The 22,806-nt window shown below is 37.2% G+C and overlaps 1 protein-coding gene across 1 annotated transcript in view; it reads left to right on the top strand.

The window, feature by feature from the left end:
* The window catches only part of CPNE8 (copine VIII), a 400,491-nt gene that overhangs the window by 240,170 nt on the left and 137,515 nt on the right, over positions 1–22,806 (top strand). The window contains exons 9-10 of the mRNA XM_006888207.1: positions 2,086–2,190; positions 4,791–4,832. Of these exons, the coding sequence (XP_006888269.1) occupies positions 2,086–2,190; positions 4,791–4,832 (147 nt within the window). The remainder of the gene's footprint in view (positions 1–2,085; positions 2,191–4,790; positions 4,833–22,806) is intronic.

A 22,806-nucleotide genomic window follows, 5' to 3' on the forward strand; every position in this document is an offset into this window, starting at 1 on the left:
TGACAATAACAGCAAAAATTAACATGCAAAAGAGCGAGGGAAAAGAAATAATGAATAAACAATGAATAATCTGACTCGACAGTGACGAAGGATGCAGAAGAATCGATACCTTTGAGTTGTGTTGCTGGAAAAAAGTATTGAACATATCACAGACTGACAAGAGAACAAACAGGTCTGTCCTGGAGAGAGTGAAACCAGGTTGCTCCTTGAATGCAAGAATTTGGTAACTCTGTCTGACATATTTTGGGCATGTTGCCAGGAGGGACCAGTCCTTGAAGAAGGACATCATGATTGGAAGGGTGGAGGGTCAGCTCAAGAGAGGAAGACACTGGATGAGATGGATTGATGCAGTGACTATGATAAAGGGAGAAGGTGTCTCAGGGACAGTGAGACAGGATAGAGTAGGTTCAGAGCTATTCATCATAGGGTTGCTGTGAGTCATAGTTGACTGACAGCACATAACAACAAGAAGAATAGTTGTACTGTGCTGCCTGCAATTCGAATCCCCCAGCAGTTCTGTAGAAGGATGATCATCATATCCTCCTGTGTGATTAACTGCCTCTGAAAACCCCTTGAGTCAGGGTCAGCTGTGAGCTGGTTTCAACTCAACAACACACTACAACATAAGGGGAAAAATGTTTTTAGCTAATGTACTGCTATGTACTTTCACATTAAAACTAATGGTATTAAGTTGAGTCTCACTCTTAGCCACCAAAGATTTCTAAGGTTATAAATCTTTCTGAAGTAGGCTATCTTTCTCCTGAGTTATGCTGAGTAGATAGGTGCAGCCAGCCATTTAGTTAGCAGTCTGACACTTTATACCCCACATTCACGTTAGATAAGAACACTTCTAAGATAGATGTTAGAAAGTTGCACAATTTGGTGCAACAATTGAATGGGAATCAGAAATGGAGGTTTAATACATCATACATTCTATTCCTGATGATAGGGTCTTGAAATACTGTCTTCGTTCATTTTAGAAATTCACATTTTTACAACGAATAGTTTAGATAAGCCATTTGCTTATCTCACAGAATATTCTCACAGAATATTCATGATGTTCATCTGAAGTGTACTTGTAAGCAGTCCTACTCTAGGAACTCTATGAACTTTGATAAATAACTATGGTTTTAGAGAGGCTTCAGACCTTTTGTTCATAGGGTCACTATGAGTCGTGCTTGATTCAACAGCAAACAACAACAACAGCTCCTCCTTAATCCGTCAATTTTCTATTTTGGGGGGACCTTTGGTTCTTTTGTCTTTCCTCCTTTTTATTGATGACCGTGTTTCTTGTTTCCTGAAGAAAAAAAAAACCGCTTGGTGCATTTACTTATATTCTCATTACAACTATCTTTGTACTCTGCCTTCCCAGTGGTGCCTGCAGATGGGCTAACTTCTCTATTGATCCCCAGGATCCCGTCAGGGATATTGCTCTAGCTTTTCCATTTCTTCTATACAACATAAATTGTTTCATCTCTGAAAAGTGTTTCCTTCCATGTAAAACCTTTATTTTTTTTACAATAATAAAAGTAATTATCAATCAAATTCTTAGCTTTGCTAATCATTCCTCTAGTATTACCCACCCTGTTCCTTAATTTCTCTATTTCTCTTTAAAGATAAACTACTTTAAAATTCTGTTCACATACGCTTTCTCAGTTTCACATCTGTTCTAAAATCCAGCTCAGCCAGGGTTCCCCCTTCAGTATTCCAACCAAGCCAGTCTTCTCACAGTTGACTATCACCTCAATATTTTTAGTGACCTGTGGATGTTTACATGTACGTTTTCTTTAACATTATTTTCTCTCCCTTTTATTTATGAGACAGCTTTAAGAATTATTGAATGTGGAGAAGTTTTTCTTTTTAGAAATAAACTTGTTCTAAATATTCATTGTTTTACTTCATAATCCTTAAAAATTCAAAAGCATCTGTCTCTTTCTGTTAAACGATACAGAAACAACACAAGAACCAGCAACACTTACTCAGCAAAAAAAAAGTAGACTGAATATTAAAACAATATGCCATCAATGAATCAGAAAATCACCAAAACCTTTTTTTTAATTTTTTTTTATTTTTTTATTTTTACAGTTTTACAATTTGTCATAGAACGGAAGTTGTTAAGAACACTCTGAATCCTGTATGGCAGGCGTTCAAGATCTCAGTTAGAGCTCTGTGTAATGGTGATTATGACAGGTAAATGCCAACTTTTCTAAAGCTATTCAATATTTGTCATAGATTCTTCTACTCAGTAATCTAGGTAGTTTTTTAAATGACTCTGACATCTTCATCTATATAGAGTTATAAAACTGACTCATTTATTCAAATATATTCTATCATCATTTTCTAATCCATGTTGATTTATGGAGAATGAAGATTTTGCTAATTAAAGTTTCGTAAACTGAGTTTTCAATAATTAAAATGTTTAAAGGGTTAAAATATATAAATACATGTTAAATTTATACATTAATATTCAAAGTCAATCTAGAATTTTCATTCCTTCAAGATTTTCAAATAGTATCTTATGTTTCCATGGTAGATATTTGTGTAAGAGGTATAAGATTCTGGCTGGATATGTTATCAATTCAGACATATTCTTGAAGTTTCTTTTCTGGCATAATTTGGTGCTGGCTCACAGATATTCCAAGAAGGTTCTGTCGTTACAAGTTTAGTCGATGAGTAATTAGAAGAAATTTTGCTAGTGTCTTCACATGTGCTTTAAAAATTTGCTTTCAAACCATTTGATTACAATTTTATCCATCTAATAAGAAACCATAGTTTCATTGAAATGGACTTGTTCTATGTCCCTAAAAAGGAATCTTAATGTTATGGTTCCTAGTTATCAGAATCACTATCACCTAGTACTTTGTAGAAATTCACATTCCTCAAACTCAGACCAGACTTACTTACTCAGAAATCTTGGCATGAAGTTATACTACTGGTCATTGTGACTCAAGAGAGAACAGTGGTTTCCTGGAGCAGAAAGTTGGAGTATTATTGTTGTTGTTGTTGTTATGTGCCGTCGAGTCATTTGCGATTCATAGCGACCCTATGTACAACAGCCCTAAACCCTGCTCTATCCTGTGCCAATCTCACTGCCTCTGACACATCCATCCCGATTACCCCAGTCACTAAATCAATCCACCTCATAGAAGGTCTTCCCCTCCTGCGCTGTCCCTCCACTCTGCCCAGCATGATGTCCCTCTCCAAAGACCTGTCTCTCCTTACAACATGTCCAAAGTATGTCAGGCGAAGCCCCAGAATCCTTGCCTCCAAGGAGCAGCCTGATTTAACCCTCTCTAGGATGAATCTATTTGTTTTCTTGGCAGTCCATGGTACATTCAGTACTCTTCTCCAGCACCACAGCTCAAAGGTGTCAATTCTCCTTCTATCCTCCCTAGTCATTGTCCAACTCTCTGATGCATAACAAGTGATTGCAAAAACCATGGCCTGTATCAGGCGCACCTTAGTCTCCAGAGAGACACCGTTGCTCTTGAGTACTTTAGAGAGGTCCCTAACCGCAGACTTTCCCATCGCAATACGTTTTTTGATTTCCTGGCTACTGGTGCCAAGAGTGTTGACCGTGGAGCCAAGCAAACTGAAGCTGTGAACAATCTCAATCTCTTCACCATCCATCCTGATGCTACCGATTAGTCCAGTGGTGAGAATATTTGTCTTCTGGACAATGAGCCTCAGTCCATATTGAAGGCTGCAGTCCTTAACCCTCCGCAGTAAGTGCATGAGGTCCTCCTCAGTTTCAGCGAGCAGGGTTGTGTCATCTGCATGATAGATTGTCCACCAATCCTAACACCACGCTTCTCCTCATAGAGCCCTGCCTCTCAGATAATCTGCTCTGCATACAGGTTGAAAAGGTATGGAGAGAGGACACATCCCTCGCGTACACCCTTCCCAATTTTGAACCATACAGTGTTGCCCTGCTCTGTTCTGACAACTGCCTCTTGGTCCAAGTATAGGTTTCACATTAGCACAATTAAATGTTCTGGGATTCCCATTCTTCTCAGAGTCAGCCACAGTTTGTTATGATCAATGCAGTCAAATGCCTTTGCATAATCAATGAAACACAGATAGACATTCTTCTGGTATTCTCTGCTTTCAGCTAAGATCCATCATTGGTCCATTAATAAATGTTGTCAGAGTACAAGAACTCCCTCCGTTCTTTCCTCAGTCCTTTTAAAGAAATCAATACAGATTTTAGAAGCCAATTTTAATAGGTAAACTGATTAATGAAATTAGCAGAATCAACTTAAATAATTTTGTAAAGCTTAATCACTATTTATTATATCTGTCTAGGAAAATTTACAGTTTTACTTTGTTCTTCATATATCATTTTGATGTTACTAAGTAATTTTTAGAGAGTTCTGTGGAACTCTAGTCAGTAGAGTGTTGTGTAGCAAATTTGATGGATTTGATGATTCAAATCCAGTGAGAGAAAGATGGTCAGTCTCCTGTGAGATTCACAATCTGCCAAAAACTCATTTGAGGGTCAACCGCGAGTCCATTCTGACTCAATCACAAGGAGAGAAAAGTAAAGTCAACTTTTTATGAGTCCTTGAATTTCAATGTTTAAAGCTCTTGACATCAAATCACAAGTCAGTAATTTAAATCCTGTAGCCAGGAGAGAGTGTGACAATTTGCTTCTATAAAGATTTCTAGCCTTAGAAACCCTTTTGGGCAATTCTGCTCTTTTGGGAGAGTTCTTTTGAGTTTGAATAGAAAGTTTTGAATTTTGTTTTGTTTTCTTTTGACTTTATATGTATGATTTTCCCCATGAACAGAACAATCAAAATAGAAGTTTATGACTGGGATCGGGATGGAAGGTAAGCCTTTTTTTAAAATTCCTGTTTTTTAACTTTAATATATTTTAGGGAGCAAGTAGTCTGATAAAATTTTATTTTTCAGATTGCATAATTGTTCTTGGTTTTCCAAATGTTATTTAGTATTTGTAAAAATTTTGAAATTGTGTGCATTTTCTTCAACATGAGGAGTAAATTGAAGATCTTCCTCTTTTCCAGTAACATAGCAAAGACATTCAACTTGGACCTGATAAGTTTTCCTGTATTCCCTTGTAGATGTCTGCTTTCTTAGATATAGAGGCATACTTCTCAAATTTCTACATTTCACTATCACCATAAAGATTGCAATAAACTTTCTATCCATTTTCATTCTGGAAGCGTATATATGTGCATGCTTGCATATGTATTTACAGATATTACAAACAAACAAAACGGAACTTTAGAATTCTGTTGGGAGTAAAAAACCCATACTCATGCTTTCCTTTTAGCAGATATTACATACCTAAGGAGTCTAATCAAACTACTTTTCAATTTCAATATTTTCTATTGTTTCTATTGGTTTAAAAGTCAGTCATTGTTGGGTTTGAACCAACTTGTAGCAGATCCTTGCAGGTTTTCATGTGCTGTAAATTGTTTGGAAGAAAATTGCCAATCTTTCTCTCATAGAGTGGCTGGTGGTTTCAAACCTCCAGAGAATCACCATCTTTGGGTTAGTTGCAGTTCCCTACAGACTTTGCAACCAGAGCGCTAACAGGAATATAAATTCTCAATTATATTCATCCAGAATGTAAATTCTTACCTCAATGCCGATAGAAATTGTTATGCCTAGTGATAAGAAGCTGTGCTGCAGACCCAAAGGCACGTGGTTTCAAATCCAGCAGCTTCTGGAAGACAGATGGGCGGTCTCTTCCTGTGCAGTTCATTCCTTCTGAAAACCCACTGTAGGGTCGGCAATGACTTGGTTCAGACAACAATACTATCGATAATATTTATAATATATACAAATACTATTCATAATATAGACTAGGAACTCCAGGGGCATAATACATAGACCGTTGCTCTGAGAGGTTGAATCCACCTTTGGCTTTGCAGAAGCATAATGGACAGTCACCACTGTTAAGATTTACAGGTTCAAAGAGACCTAATGGAGGCTTGCTATATGTCAATATTTAAACAATTTCTGTGCATTTGGTTTGGTTGGGGTGTTGTTGCTAAGAAGTCCTGGTGGCAAAGAAGTTACTTGGCTGCTAACCAGATCAGTCATTCAGATCCACTAGCCTCTCCATTGTAGAAAGATGGGACAGTCAGCTCCTGTAAAGCAGTCTTGGAAGCATTGTTTGGTATTTTTGTTCTGACCTATAGAAACACCGGGAGTCAGAATCCACACTAGAGCACTGAGTTTTTATTTTGGTCCTTTTTAATATAAAGTCATTCATAATGGAATAATCTGGGAGTATAAGTCCTTGCTCAACCTTAGCTGAGCACTAAAATGTAGATCTCTTACTGGTCAATGGTTTAGTCACTTAAAAAAAAAAACCCAAAAGCTCCAAACGCATTTACTTTATATAAAGTCAATCCTGAGTCATATCACATCCGCAATTCCTGTTATTTCTTCCAGGGATGTGAAAATAAGAAGAGTTGAACCCATTTTAATATTTGAAAAGGTAAAATAGATGATAAAATGACTAGTCTAGGTCAGGGGAGGTGTAACACCAAAGATGTATTGTCAGAAGTTCCTTCAATTGAATTAGTAGCTTAATTTAAAACTCAGGGAGCATTAATGAAACAGCTCTGTATTAAAACCTCGTGGCTCTAATGTGAGGCAATTGCTAACAGGCCATCTAGTAGATGGTTGACTATTAGAAAATGATTTGATGAAAAGACTGAGCTTGTGAACACTTAATCCATCATATAATCTTGATTTAAGGGGAGAGCAAAAGTTTCATCATTGCATGCTCTGCCTTTTATTAAATGTAGTCATTTTAAATATCGATACTTATCGCAACTAAGTGCAAAATTTATCTATGAAATATCATACAAATGCTATCATTTTTTTAATGTTACTGTTGAAGGTGGTAATTTGCTAGATATACGTTATGTTTTCATTCTGTGATTATGCTTCATTATGGTGTGGAATTTCAGAGTGAGTCTTGACCCACTGCTTTGCATAAGTATTTTCTCATAAATTGTCTGAGACTGGAGCTCATTTAGGGAGATCCCAGGCAAACCTTTTAGAATTTTCATATTTATGTTCATTCTCTACAGTTACTCTGATTTACCTTGCCCTCAGTAACAGCTCGCTATTTGCCTGTAGTTAATCCTAAATACCCTTATTTTGTATTCAGTAGACAATATTCTTCTTATTCTTAGTCCATTGCTTTTAACTTCTTTGAGATTGTATTTAAACATTTTTTAGGTGGTATTTCTTGTTCCATGTGCTGTTCACAGATGTATTTACTTGTTATTCCATGAACAAAACTGTTCAGGTAATGATTTTTCCTAAATGGAATTTATGAGTTTTCTCCTCTTCCCTTCATTCTGTGATTATTACCCTGATAAAAGATCTATTTAATTAGGTGTATAATAAATATATGCAGTTTTAAATCAATGTTTATCTCTACATGCTGCCATTTACTTACGACTCAAAAGAAATTCTATAAAGAGCCTTAGTGACACATTTGTTAAAGCACTGGGATGCTAGTTGAAAAACGTGGCTGTGACTTTGTGGGAGGAACCCTCTGGGGTAGTTCTCTCTGTCATATAGGATTGGTAGGGTTAGTTGCTTTGCCAACAAAACACAGGCAGTTTGATTCCATATACTACGCCATAGTAGAAAGATGGCCAGTCTCCTTCTGTGTGATTCACAGTTTTTGAAAACCCACTGGAGGGTCAGCTATTAGTCAGTTCTGACTTGAAGACATATAGCAACAGCAAGGTTACTTTGAGTTGAAGTCAACTCAATGGCACACAATAGACACTGTATCACTTAGCTTGGGAAGAAATTGTTATTATAGACTTACTGTATGCTAAATTGTTTGCAGGTGATATGTCTTAACTAAAACCTTAAAATGTTTAAAAACACCATTTTTTCTTTAATATATCCTTTTATAAGTTTTCAAAGGTCTGCTATTTCAGAAGTGAATGGCCAATCCTTCTTCCTAGTCTGTCTTAATTAGATTGCTCAGATTTAGAACATTATCTGACAGACAAGCATTTTACAGAGAACAGATTAAATATATTTCCCAGTAGTAGGAAAAAAACGTGTTGTCCCCACCCTTGCTAGGTGTGTTTTGAGATACCCCTTTCCCTGTTCCACCTGCATTCACTTCTACTCCCACCTACTCCATTCAACATCAGTCTCCTCTTATGCAGTCCTTGATGTGATGGCCTATCTGTCAATCTTTCTGGGTTTCTGTGATTCCTAATGCCTCAAGCTGCTGCCAGTTTCCTCCTCTGTGGGCAGTATCTCTTAACATCACGTGTTTTGAACTTGTGCTCCAGGATTGACTTCTTGTGCCTTCTTTTGGCTAAGGATAATATGGAAGCAGGAATGGCATCCACTTCTTAAACAGCATGCCTCCAGAAACTCTATGAACTTTGATGAATGTCGATAATTACAGAAAAGCTTCGGACCTTTTGTTCTTAGGGTCATTATAAGTCACGCTCAACTCAAAAGCAATCATCAAAAACAAAGATAATGTTAGCAAACAGGCCAATCATTACAGAAGTCTTTTCTAACAGATTTTTTACCAGAACAGAAACTTTCGTTCTTACTTTTGAGCAATGGTTAGATGAATCTGAAATTAAAAGACGAATTACATTGGGAAAGTCTGCTGTCAGAGACCTCTCCAAAATACTGAAGAGCAACAATGTCAGTCTGGAGACAAAGGGTGCCTGATATAGGCCATGGTCTTTGCAATTACTTGCTACTCATCAGAGAGCTGGACAATGACTAGCGATGAGAGAAGGAGAGTTGCTGCCTTTGAACTGTGGTACTAGAGAAGAGTATTGGATACACCATGGACTGCTAGGAGAACAAGCAGGTTTGTCCTTGTTGTTGTTGTTGTTTAATGCCGTCGAGTCGTAGACGACTCATAGTGACCCTATGAACGAACAGCCTGAGCACTGTTCATACATAGAGTTTCCAGAGGCAAGCCATTTTGGAAGTGGGTGCCACTCCTGCTTCCAGGCTTGATTTAGTCGGGAAGCTCCAGCCAACAATGTCCACCATGGGTGCCCATTACCACGATTGGCACATCACTGTCACAGGCTTCAGCCTCACAGCAACCACGAGTTACCTCTGTACAGAAACGCACAGACCAGTGCTATACCACCTAGAAGAATGTTTGACAGGAACTCCTTGGAGGCAAGGATTCTGAGGCTTTATCTGACATACTTTGGATATGTTGCAAGGCTGGATCAGTCCTTGGAAAAGGATGTCATTGTTGGGAGTGTGGAGGGACAGCACAGGAGAGGAAGACCCTTGATGAGACGGATTGATTCAGTCACTGGGGTAATGGGTAGGTGTGTCATAGACAATAAGATTGGCAAGGGATAGAGCAGAGTTGAGGGCTGTTGTACATAGGGTTGCTATGAGTCAGAGGCAGCTCAACAACACATAACAACAACAACCAGAATATGTTTTTATATCTTTTACAGCCAACCACAAATTTATTGTAAATCTGAATTTGTAGGAAATATCTTTTTCTCACTTTCAGTAAGAATTTTTTTAAATGATGTAACCTTTTACACTGGCTTTTGCTAAAAGATATTTTACACAATCAGTTTATTAAATTTGGGGAAGTTGTGCTTTCACTTAGTTTCGTTGTATACATTTTCTGAAGCTACCCAGCCCTCTTCCATCACCGTGAGTTTGTTATGATATCTTCACCATTTAGAAAGCACTTCTGTAATCATTTTTGCCTCATGGTCTTCTCTTCAGTTCCAGTTTGAGTAATATCAGTTGTCTGAGAGTTTTTCTTCTGTCCCTTAATTTATTGACTCCTTCTCTACTGTGTGTTTCTCTTCTAGGATTATTTATTATCATATCTAACATTATGACTTGGACTGAAGTTATTTGTCTCTATCTTATCTTTTATATTAAATTTTGAACTCCATATTGTCAAAGACTGTGTTTTATCTTTTTTATTTCCTATAGTGTTGAATACAATATCTATAATAATATTTCCTTGCTATTATTATGTTGTTTAAGTATTACATAAAAGAATATCTGAAACAGCTCAGTTTTCTTTCTGAGGAGCACTCAATCTTCAGTCACTACTTATTGTTTATCACCTTATTTCCTTTTACATGGAGCTGCGTAGTTGTCTGGAATAATAATAGAGGCTTTGTTTCACTAGAGAAACTCTAGAAAGTAACTTACTCAACAGTTATTTCCTCAGTCTCTCTTCAGCATTTACCAACATATTAGGGTTGTAGTTGTTTTGGGGTGGTTTTTTTTGCCTCCTGCTGTTTGTGATCTCCATGCCCTGAAGATTGATTGTCTTTGCTGCTTAATTCCAAGCCTAAACCTAGATAATTGTTACCAACTCAGTGGCCAATGTCTCAAATTTAAGTCAGTAAATATATTTGAAATGTAATTTTTTTTTTACTTTTAGTCATAATAGTAGTAGTAGCAGTAGAAGTAGAAGTAGTAGTTGTTCTTGTTAGATGCCATTCAGTGGACTTTGACTCATAGTGATTCAGTGAGTAGATCTGAACTGTGCCCTATCCTACCTATCCTCATAATCACTAATATGCACAAGTTCATTCTTAAAGTTACTGTGTCAATCTAATCTCATTGAGCAGCTTCCTCTCTTTCACTGAACTTCCACCTTTCTTAACCTGAAGAGCTTTTCCAAGGACTGGCCCTTCCTAATAATATGTCCAAAGTATATAAAGCAGAGCTTCACCATCTTTGCCTCTAAGGAGTAATCTGGCTGCACTTTCTCTATGATTTATTTGATCTCTTGGCAATCCGTGGTATATTCTATACTCTTCTCCAGCACCACAACTCAAAAGACATTCATTGATTTTCTAGTAGTCCATGATATATTCTGTAATCTTTACCAACTATAATTTAAATATATCAATGCTTCTCTAGCCTTCCTTATTGTTCATTATCCAGCTTCCACATGCATGTGAAGCAGTTGAAAACATTATATATTGTGTCAGTTATACCTTAGTCCTCTCGCTTTCATGCGTATTCACTATGGATCCAAGTAAAATATATCCTTGACAGCTTTTCTCCATTTATCATAGTGTTGCTTAGTGGTCCAGTTGTGAAGACTACTTTGGTAAATTTCATTCATTTGCCTTAATTAAAATGTCCTCAGCCAAATTTGATATATATATATATATGACACATATATAACAACATATATAACAACATATATAACAACATATATAACAACATATATAACAACATATATATATTACAATAAAAGAGACTAAGCCTATTTCATGATTTCCAGTCCTGAATAATCAATTACATTACTAAGTCTTTCTCTCTTGCGTGTTGTATTTATTATGGTACTGACAGGAATTATAGCAAAATGTTTATTCACCATCAAAATAGATGCATCCCTTTCAATAACAAGAGGATCTTGGAAGCCCTGTTCTTTGTTAAGATCAACCTTTTATTATTCTGGGTCCTGGAGTAGCCTGCAGAGTCTAGGGAAGGCCCTCAAAAGTGAGAGTAGCAGGAAGGTACACTAGACATACAGAAGTGACTAACTATGAGCTGGCCTACTGGTAAGGAGTCATGCTGCTAACCCAAAAGCACATGGTTTGAATCCAATAGCTGCTCCACAGGAAAAAGATGAACAATCTCCTCCTGTGCAGTTTATAGCCTCTTAAAACCAGCTGAAGGATCATCTCTTCCGACTCAACATTACATAGCAAAACCACAACAGTTACGAATGAGTAAAGACATATTACGATGGGAAAGTCTGCTGTTACAGAGCTATCCAAAGTACTGAAGAGCAATAGTGTCACTCTGGAGACTAAGGTGCATCTGATACAGGCCATGGTTTTTGCAATTACTTGTTATATACATCAGAGAGCTGGACAATGACTAGGGAGGATAAAAGGACAATTGACGCCTTTGAGTTGTGGTACCTGAGAACAGTATTGAATATACCATGGACTGCTAAGAAAGCAAACACTTTAATCCTGGAGAGGGTAATTAAACCAGGTTGCTCCTTGGAAGCAAGGATTCTGAGGCTTTGTCTCACATACTTTGGACATGTTGCAAGGAGGAATCGGTCCTTGGAGAGGGACATCATGCTTGAGAGGGTGGAGAGACAGCACAACAGGGGAAGGCCGTCTATGAGTGGATTGATTCAGTGACTGGGATAATGAGTATGGGCATGTCAGAGACAGTGAGATTGAGACAGGATAGAGCAGGGTTTAGGGCTGTTGTACATAGGGTCGCTATGAGTCGCAAGTGGCTTGACGGTACATAACAACAACATACAATAAATGTTTTATATTTTGTTTTGCTTTGGTTATGCATTTTTAAAAGTCTTGAAGATTAGCTCATCATTGTTGTTGTTGTTGTTGTTAAGTAGCTCTACAGTTTACTGTAATTTCAGGTTTGGAGATCTGATAGACCAGGCACATTGACCCCTTCTCTGCTCTTCTCTGTCTTATTCAATCGGTGGTGAACTCTTTTGTGTGTAAGAAATAATTAATCTATGCTATTATTTGTCCCTAGGATGATTTTGTTATTATCTAGAAGCAAACTATAATTATTTTGTTTTCATTTGATAAAAAGATGAGATAAATATGAATATTTATAAAACTAATTATATGTTACTAAGCTAAAATTGGTATTCATTTTCTAACACTATTTTAAGTTCTACAAGATTCTAGGAAGAATTTTGTGAAAAGTAAACATAAGCTTTAAAAACAGAATATTGCTATAGAGCAGAATAGTAATTTTTTTCTTATAATCTGTAATATAGTTGATTGAAAGAATTGAGATGCTAGAATAAAAAAAAATGGAAGACAGGGGATTTTGATAACCGATAGAACTATGATGAACATTCTAACAAACTCTGGCATGAGGTTATTATCTAAGAATATAAGGAACTCTGATGGCCTAGTTAATGGAAAGTGTACTGCAAACCTAAAAGCAGGCAGTTCAAATCCACTGGCTGTTTCATGAAAAATGGATGTGCAATTTACAGCCTATGAAACCTTGCTAGAGAATCGACTATGAGTTGGTTCTGACCCAATGACAATGAACTTAGCTGACCTTAAGATTATATATATGTGTGTATCAAACAAAATTGACTTTTAAATCTGCCTCTCCAAACAAATTGTTTTTTGTCTGCAAGGCCACCTCTAGAATTAACTCTTTGAGATTCAAGGATTTCCTAGGAACAGTGACTGTGTGCACCTGGTAACATAAAGTTTACTGGTTTGAACCCACCCCAGAAAAGTCTGGCAATCTGTTTCTGAAAATTCAGCTATTGAGACCCCTGTGAAGTCTTATTTTATAATAGCACATAGGTTTACAAAATATTAGAAACTTTGTTTGAAGGTGGCTGTTTTGGTTGCTTCCTCCCGAGCCCCTTTCACATAAGAAGGGACTCAAGATACCCGAAAACGTGACTTTTATGAGGGGGAGCAGGTAGTCAAAAGGTCATAATCCAGTTAAGTAGCAGAATACAGTGAGGACAGCTTCAGAAATGTGCTCAGTCCCCTCAGCCTTGAGCTTCATGGCCTTAGACTCATGTTAAGTTACAATGTTCTCAGTTCTGTCAATATTAGCTCGCACCTCGCCCCTCCAAGTTGACCAACAGACTTGGGCAAAGTCTCTTCGTTCCGGTTCTGTCTTTGGGAGGGTGGGTAGCAGTCCAATCGCAGATTGGTTCTCTGTTTCAGCCATGGCTGCTGCTGCTGCTGCTGCTAAGTCCAGTTGGCTCAAGAATGTCTGGTTCTCAGGGTACCTGATACTTGCCTACTTCTTTGCTGGTGGTGTGAGAGAGCTGAAAGTGTTACTTTTAGAATTATTTTGTAGATAAGATTTGATTTGAAAGTCAACAGCTCTCAGACTTCAACATTTTAAATAAAAGCTCATGATGAGAACTGCTGAGCAATTAGCCGATTTATTGTACGATTGCAAAATTTCTACATTTGAATGAAATTCATAAGAATGGAAAATTACAAAGCAACTAATTAAACATCTTAAAATCATTTTAAATTACTTAAAGACTCAACTTTTTCTAAATCAAACCTTATACCATTACCAAAATAAGGTCCACAAAAATGCAAAAAAGTAAAATAAACACTATAAGAAAAGAGAGTGTAATGAAACAGTATTTTAATTTGGGAGGACTTCCTAAAATGAAACTAGAAAGAATTTTCAAAAGCAAAAAAAAAGAAAAGCCAACAACAAAAACTCATGTGTAAAATAAAGTCTGAATGTCAATCAAATTATAGAAAAGCACAGAAATAAAAAATGATTTATCACTTAACTTTTTAAAATAACACAACCAGTGCTCACATCAGGCAACAATCCTACTAACACCTCAGAACCACTCTTTCCCACTTGCCAGTTTCTATATCCCTCATCCAAAGTAAACATTTTCCTGACTTCTACTACTATACTTTTGTGTTGCCTGTTTAGAATTTTATATGAACATGATCACATCATATGACAGAACAGTGTTCAGTTTGTGGGGTTCATTTGTCTTTTTGTTTATAATTGGTTTCATTCCAAACAGTTGCTTTTATAGTGTAATCTACTTTATGTCACAATATCTTCATTTTACTGTTATTTGGAAGTGAATTGCTGCTGTTGCGTGCTGTCCAGTTGAATTAGTGACCCTGTGAACATCACATCTTATCTCTGTCCTGTGACATCCTCATTTCTGAGACATTAGAGCCATTGTTTCAGTCACTGTGTCAGTTCACCTTATTGAGGATCTTCCCCTCCTTTGTCAACTTTTGCGAGCATGATGGCTTTTCCAAGGACAGGCTCCTCATAATGATATGCAGTTGTGTGAGATGAAGTCTCAGTATCCTTCTCTCTAAGGAGAATACTGGCTGCACTCTTCCCTAGACCCATTTCCTCTTTCTTTTGGCAGTCCATTTGATACTTAGTGTTTTTCTTCAGGACCACAAGTGAAAGACATCAATTCTTCTGCCTTTTTCATTCACTATCCAGCTCTCAAATGCATAGCTAATAATTGCAAAGACCATGAGGGATCAGTCAAAGAAATAGTAGGTAATAACCATATGAATAAGAGCCAGTAATAACAAAGGAAGAAGTGCAAGCTACATTGAAGACACTGGCAAAATATAAGGCCCTAGGAAATGATGGAATATCAATATACAAATTTCAGCTAACAGTTATAGCCTTGGACATGCTCACTAGTCTATGCTAGGAAATTTGGAGGACAGTTTCTTGCTTGACAGCCTAGAAGATAATCATACTTATTCCCAGTGCCAAGAAAGGGGATACAAAAGAATGTAGAAAGTATTTAACAATATAACTAATACCACATGCAAGCAAAATATTGCTAAAGATCATCCCAAAATTACTAGAACAGTACATTGAGAGAGAACTGTCAAAAGTTCTAGCTGGGTTTAGAAGAGGTCCTGGCACTAGGGATATCATTGCTTATGTCAGATGGATTCTGGCTGAAGGTAAAGGATACCAGAAGAATTCTATTTGTGTTTTATTAACTATGCAACACTATTTGACTGTGTAAATCATAACAAACTATGGCTAACATTTAGAAGAATGGGAATCCTGGAATATGTAATTGTGCTCTTGTGAAGCCTATTCCTCGACCAAAAGAGGAATAGATTGTTGTGTAAACATAGCAAGGGAGCACTACATGGTCTAAAATAGGAAATGGTTACATTATGGAATATTATGCAGCACTCCAGAGAGAGAGAGATCAGCTGGCCCAGTGGACAGAAAGCGATGCTATCAAGCCAAAGGTGGGTGACTTTTTATCCGCAGCCCTCAGGCCTGTCTTTCATTGTTTTTGTTCAGACATTCCTCTAGGTCGTATAGCCCTGGTGTACAAGTTGCTGTACCACGGTCACTTGTGGTTGCTATGAGGCTGAACACTGTGACACTGATGTGTCAAATGCATTAATGGCTGCTTACCCAATGCAGACAGAGAGGGGGGTGGAGCTTCCCAATTAAAATAAGCTTGGAAGGAGGAGTGGCATCCACTTCCATAATAGCTTGCCTCCAGAAACCCTATAAACCTGGAGAGAGGATGAAAGGCACCCAAGCGTGGAGGACTCTCCTTCGTAGGGTCGTTATGAGTCACCTGCCATTTGATGGCACTTAACAACAACAACAGTGCAGCACTCAGGAGCAATAACTTCGTAAAGTATTACCTAAAGTGGGAGGGAGTGGAGAGCATTATGCTGAGTGAACTTACTCAGTCCCACAAGGATAAAATAGAAAATGGTATATGTCATGGTTGTGTCCTTTCTCCATACCAGTTCAATCTGTTGTTGTTGTTAGGTGCTGTCAAGTCAAATATGACCCATATTGACCCTCTGAACAACAGATGTGAACCCTGTCTTATCCTGTGCCGTCCTCACACCTCCTGACACACTAGAATCCATTGTAGTAGTTATGGGTTAATCCACTTGGTCATGTGTCTTCCTCTTTGATGACCCTCTACCTTTCTGGGCAGCATGTCCTTCTCCAAGCAATAGCCCCTCCTAGCAACATGCCTGAAGTATGTGAAGCAAAGCCACATGATCATTTTCTTCTTCAAAGAAAACTCTGGTAATACCCTCTCCAAGACCTATTTTTTTGTTCTTTTAGAGGAAGTCCATGGGTTGTTCGTGCTCCTCTCAACACCACGGGGCAAAGCATCAATTCTTCTTCTGTCATTCTTATTCATTGTCCAGCATGCAGATGCATAAGTAGTGATTGGAAAGACTGTGGCCTGAATCAGGCACACTTTAGTCCTCAAACTGAAATCATTGCTCCTCAAAACCTTGGAGAGGTCTCTAACTTCAGACTTTCTCAGTGCAATATGTCTCCTGATTTCCTGACTTCTGGCAATATGAGTGTTAATTGTTGATCCAAGTAAGATGAAATTCTTTACAGTTTGAATCTTTTCATCATCTATCATGATGTTACCTATTTGACCAGTGGTAAGAATCTTTGTTTTCTTCATATTGATATTCATACTGAAGGCTGTATTCTTGGTTCATCTGTAACAAGTGCTTTAAGTCCTCCTCACTTTTAGCAAGCAAGATTATGCCATGTGCATAATGCCGGTTATTGATGATTCTCCCTCCCTCCAATCTTGGTACCACATTCTTCTTTATAGCGTCCAACTTCCCTGATAATTTGCTCAGTATACAGATTGAATAGGTTTGGAGATAGGATACTCCTCTGACACACTCCCTTCCTAATTTTAAATCATGTAGTAGTATTCCCTTGCTCAGTTTGCACAACAGCCTCCAATCTAGGTATAGGTTTGGCATGAGCACAATTAAGTGCTTTGGGATTCCCATTCTTCTCAGAGTTAGCCATAACTTGTTACGATCCACACAGTCAAATGGCATTGCATAGTCAATAAAGCGTAAATAGACATTCTTCTGGTACTCTTTACTTTCATTTGACTTCGGGCAATGATACCCATGGTGCTATGGTCTCTTCTAAGTCTTGCTTGAAATTCCAGTAGTTTCCTATCTTCTAGCCATTTTTGAATGATGTTCAGCACTATTTTGTTTCCATGTGATACTAACTCGTTAGTAATTTCTGCATTCATTTGGATCCTCTTTTTGGGGAATGGGAACAAACCTCTTCCTATCCATTGGCCAGGAAGCTGTCTTCCAAATTTTTTTGGCATAGGCTGCTGAGCACATCCAGGGCTGCATCTGTTAATTGAAACAAGTCAATTTACATCCCATCGATTCCTGGGGCCTTATTGTTTACCAATATATCAATGTAGCTTAGATGATACTTTCTGAATTTTTTCAGTATCAGTCATTTGTTTTTGGCACATTAATTCTGTGTAATCCCTCCTTCTTTTGGTGTTTTCTGGGTTATTAAAATATATTGCCAATATCATTTTTCAGTATTGTAATTTGAAGCTTAAATTTGTTTTCCCGTTCTCTCAGCTTGAGAAATGCAGAGTGATTCTTTCTTTTCCCCCTCCAATTCGAGCTCTCTGCACATTCCATTATAACTCTTTGCTATGTCTTCTTGGGCTTCTCTTTGAAATAGTCTGTTCAGCTCTTTGGGCATCCAATCTGTGTGCTGAGTAAATTCTTAAAGGAACTGGACTCTATGAAGAAGAATGTGGTGTCAGTATAGATTGACAACTCATATACAGCTTGCATTATACAGATGACACAACCCTGCTTGCTAAAAGTGAGAAAGATTTGAAACACTTGCTCCAGAAGATCAAAGACTATGGCCTTCAGGATGGATTGCATCCGAACAATCAAAACACAAAAGTTCTCACCACTGAACTAAAAAGCAGAATCCTGATAAATGGTGAAGAAATCGATACTGTTAACAATTTCATTTTACATGTATCCACAGTCAACACCGTTGGTGCTACAGTCAGGAGATCGGGATATGAATTGCATTGAGCAAGTTGGCTGTCAGGGACCTCTCCATCTTACTCAGGAACAATGATGTCAGTTTGAAGGTTAAGATGTTCTTGATTCAGGCCAGGGTTTTGGGTTTGTTTGGTTTTTTGTTTGTTTGTTTTTTATCAATTGCTATTCATCCAAGATCTTGACAATGAATAAGGATGCCAGAAGAATTGATTTCTTTGGGCTGTATGTTGGAGAATAATATTTAATATCCCATGGACTGCCCAAAGAAAAATTAGATATGTCTTGAAGAAAGTGCAGTCAGACTGCTCTTTGGAGGCAAATATGATAAAGCTTCATCTCACATACTTTGGTCATAATACTAGGAGAGATAATTGTTTGGAAAAGGATATATTTTGAAAGCTGGAGAGTCAGCAAAAGAGAATACCATTAATCAGTTGGATTGATTACAGTGGGGAGCTCTGGTGGCTTAGTGGCAAGAAGCTGCACAGCAATCCTTAAGGAACATGACTCCTAAAAACACAAGCTACTCCACAGGAGAAGGCTGGGCAGTCTCCTCCTGTGTGATTAACTGTCTCTGCAAACCAGCTGAAGGATCATTGGTGGATCAGTTTTGACTCAATTCTGCATAACAACAACATTGTGCTCAGCTGTGTCAGAGATGAAGAGGTTGACACAAGATAGAACAAGATTCAAATCTATTGTTCTTTGGATCACTATGATTTTGATTCACTTCACAACAATACTGTTATTGTTCTTATATGCTGTTGAGTCATCTGTGACTCATAGTGACCCTATGTTCAACAGCTGCCCTATCCTGAGCCAATTTCATCATCTCCAACAGACCCAATCCTACTCTCTAGTCACTGAGTCAAACCATCTCATCCTGGATCTTCCTCTCTTGTGCTGTCCCTTCACCCTTCCAATCATGATGTCCCTCTCACAGGTCTCTCCTGGCCCATCCCCAAATATATGAGACAGACCTTAAAAATCCTTGCCTCCAGGGAGCAGCTTTGTTTCACCCTTTCTAGGATAGACCTGCTTGTTCTCCTGGCAGTCTATAGTAAGTTCAACACACTTTTCCAGCACCACAGCTCAAAAGCTTCCATTCCTTTTCTTGGTCACCAGTTCTTAGCCATTGTCCAGCTATCTCACGTGCCCAAAGTATGTGAGATGGAGCTTCAAAATCCTGGTCTCCAGGAAGAAACGTGGTTTCACCCTCTCCAAGAAAGACTCACTTGTTTTCTTGGTGGTCCATGGTATGTTCAAGATTCTTCTCCAGCACCACAACTCAAAGTCATCAGTTTTTCTTCTGTCATCCTTAGTCATTGTCCAGCTCTCTGATGCATAGCAAGTAATTTTGAAGACCATGATCTGTATCAGAAGCACCTTAGTCTTCAGATTGACATTGTTGCAATTAAATAAGATATTATATATCATTTAAAAAATAAATCCAGGGAACTTAAATTTTTTTTTTATCCTCAAAATACATATTCAAGGTTAAATGTGAGTTAGGAAGCAAAGAATAAAATGGATCACAAATTCCCCCATTTGTCCACAAGTTTCAAGTTTCTCTTTATAGAGACCACATCTCAAGATTTTTTTTTTCCATTCTCTTCATTCATTTAATTAGTATTCAGCACACTACTTTCTATTAATTCAGAAAACAAAACATCTCAATATTGTACAGTAAATTATGTATGTTCCAAACACAGATCCTGTTTTAAGATTGAACAACAAAGAAGAACCTGAATTTGAGCCTGTTCTCTGTAAACATTACATAAACTCTGCTTTCCTACTGATGATTTGTATTCAGAATCTTATTAGCTTTCTGATGACTGAGGAAGATCTGTTTCTTTTATATTAAATAGAAATACTCAATATCACTTTCTTATAGTTATGCTTTCATCCAAAGAGCTGTGTTTTCCTGATAAAATAAAGCAAAACTTTTAACCCTGTGTTCAGGCAGACTGACAGGTCTACAGATACTTAGTTGTTAAACTCTGGAACAACTAAGTATTTTTGGTTTTTATTAACACTTTTAAGCTTTCATACAATTTGCAATCTTTTAAAAAATTCAAAGTGATTGTTTATATTATAAATATGAGATTATATTAAGAGTTTTAAAAGATCATTAAAACTCCTTTATTGATAATCTCTGATGTGTGACTTACTTGACAAAATTGTTTTATTGAATTATGTGACTTCCATTAATTTTTCTATCTGTATTGCAAGAGATTTTTTTTTACTCCTGTTCAGAAGAATGTTCTTGATTATGTTGAGCTTAGGACTCTATGTAGGGATATGACTGTAATGCCATTGAATGATGTCTTTATACTGTGAAACAAAAAATCCTGACATTTCTTTATATTCAAGAAAAATAAATTTGGAGTTATTTTATTATTTACCAGAAATGTTGTAGACCAGAATGTCAACTGGAAGTGTGCATCCTTTTCGCCTGGAGAGTTTTGTTCAATTTATTGCCTTTGGAGATATGGCTTAAGTCTTACTGGAATAAAGTCTAAGTGTAAGTTGTTTAGAAACAAAACCAAAAACAAGCCCCTCTCCTAGAAAAAATAAAAACCACCCCAGAACGCCTCAGGTGATTCTGATATAGAGTGGGACTGAGAACCAAGCTAAGAACTCATGTTGGGAAGAAAGAATAATAAAATATCATTAATGAAATTAATTTATTCCTGTGATTAGGAACAGAAGATCAACACAAAATATTGAGGTCATGACGAGTGTGGATAATCCCAGAAACAAAATTGTGTAGGCATCATACAGATATTCCATTAGATAATAAGATAGGAGCTTGCATTTCAGAAGAGGATAAACTCAAATCAGAGTAGAAGTATCTCAGACATATTCATAAGGTGTGATTTGTGGTGGATCTGAAAGGAGAGAAAGAATTTAATTAATGGGTAGCATGAACCTTAGAAGCAGAAAATTCTTCCTTGGGGATATAGATCTGTGAAAGCATATTACAGTGAATTTATGTGAAATTCAGATATTAAAATGCAGATCAAGAACATGTAGAGAGCCTCTCTTGACAATGTGGAGATTATAAATTCAGTCCCATTAGGACTTCAGCATTGTGGAGAGATTTTGATTCTGAAAAGAAGACATCTGTAAAAGTAATTGGAGTCAGGTAAGGTAAAAATTCAAAGCCTGAGGAAGTTATTTGTCAAGGAAACCTGTATCATCTTGGTAGCAAATATAATAACAGAGCAGTAACACTCTGATTTTTATCAACAGCCTAATTACACTTTAAATTTCCCGTTGTTGTTTTAGATGTATTGAATTGGCTCTGACTCACAATAGAACAAATTCTTGTCTAATCTTGCTTGCACTGTTTGGCAATCTCTTCTGTGCAGTCACCATATCATTCTATCTCAGTAAGGATGTCTCTTTCTCACTGACTTGCATTTTTCTAAGCATGATGATATCCTTCTTCAGAGACAGATTCCTGATAATTTTTCCAACATAGATAAGATGATCTCTCACCATACTTTCTTCTAAATATCACTCCAGCTGTAGTTTTTCCAAGACACATTTATTTATTTATTCTTTTCATATCTCATATTCTTCACCAACACCACAGTCTAGAGACATCTGTTCTTCCTCTCATTTTCTTATTTAATGTCTGATTTTATCAGCCTATCAAACAACTGAAAATACCATTATTTGGGTCAAGTATATACCTTCATTTTTACCTTTTTTAGCACTTTCAAAAGATCTTTGGCAATAGATTTACCCATAGCACTAAATCCTTTGATTTTGTGATAGCGACCATGATGGCTATTGATTGCGAATCCATGTAAAATAAAATTTTTGATAATTTTAATTTTTTCTTTGCTATGAGGTAGCTCACTTGTTCAATTTTGTGGTTTTATTTTTTTAGTGATGAGATATAATTACACTGTAGTGTATAGTCTTTGATATTTATCAATAGATGCTTTATATCTTCATTTTCTGAATACACGGTTATGCTATTTATGTTACCTGTATAATTAAGGTTTTCATGAGCCTTGCTCTAATTTTGATACTACATTCATCATACAGATTTGCTACTCCAATTGGTAGTTCAGAATATAGTTTGAATAAGCATGTTGTATTACCTTGTTCTGTTCAAAGAGTGTGTATATCACAATAAATTATGGGTAGCACGAAGGAGAGTGTTGTTATGTGCTGTTGAGTTGCTTGTAACCCTAAGTGCAAGAGCCCTAATCCCTGCTCTATCCCACGCCAACCTCACTGTCTCCAACCCACCTATACCCACTGCTCCGATCACTGAATCTATCTCATTGAGAGTCTTCCTCTCCTGTTCTGTCCCTCCACCCTCTCAAACATGATGTCCCTCCTTGTAACATGTCCAAAGTATATCAGACATAGCTTCAGAATGCTTGACTCCAAGTAGCAGTCCAGTTTCACC

Source organism: Elephantulus edwardii, unplaced genomic scaffold (assembly GCF_000299155.1).
Source record: "Elephantulus edwardii isolate Elephantulus edwardi_28Jun2011 unplaced genomic scaffold, EleEdw1.0 scaffold00065, whole genome shotgun sequence".
Classification (NCBI taxonomy): Eukaryota; Metazoa; Chordata; class Mammalia; order Macroscelidea; family Macroscelididae; genus Elephantulus; species Elephantulus edwardii.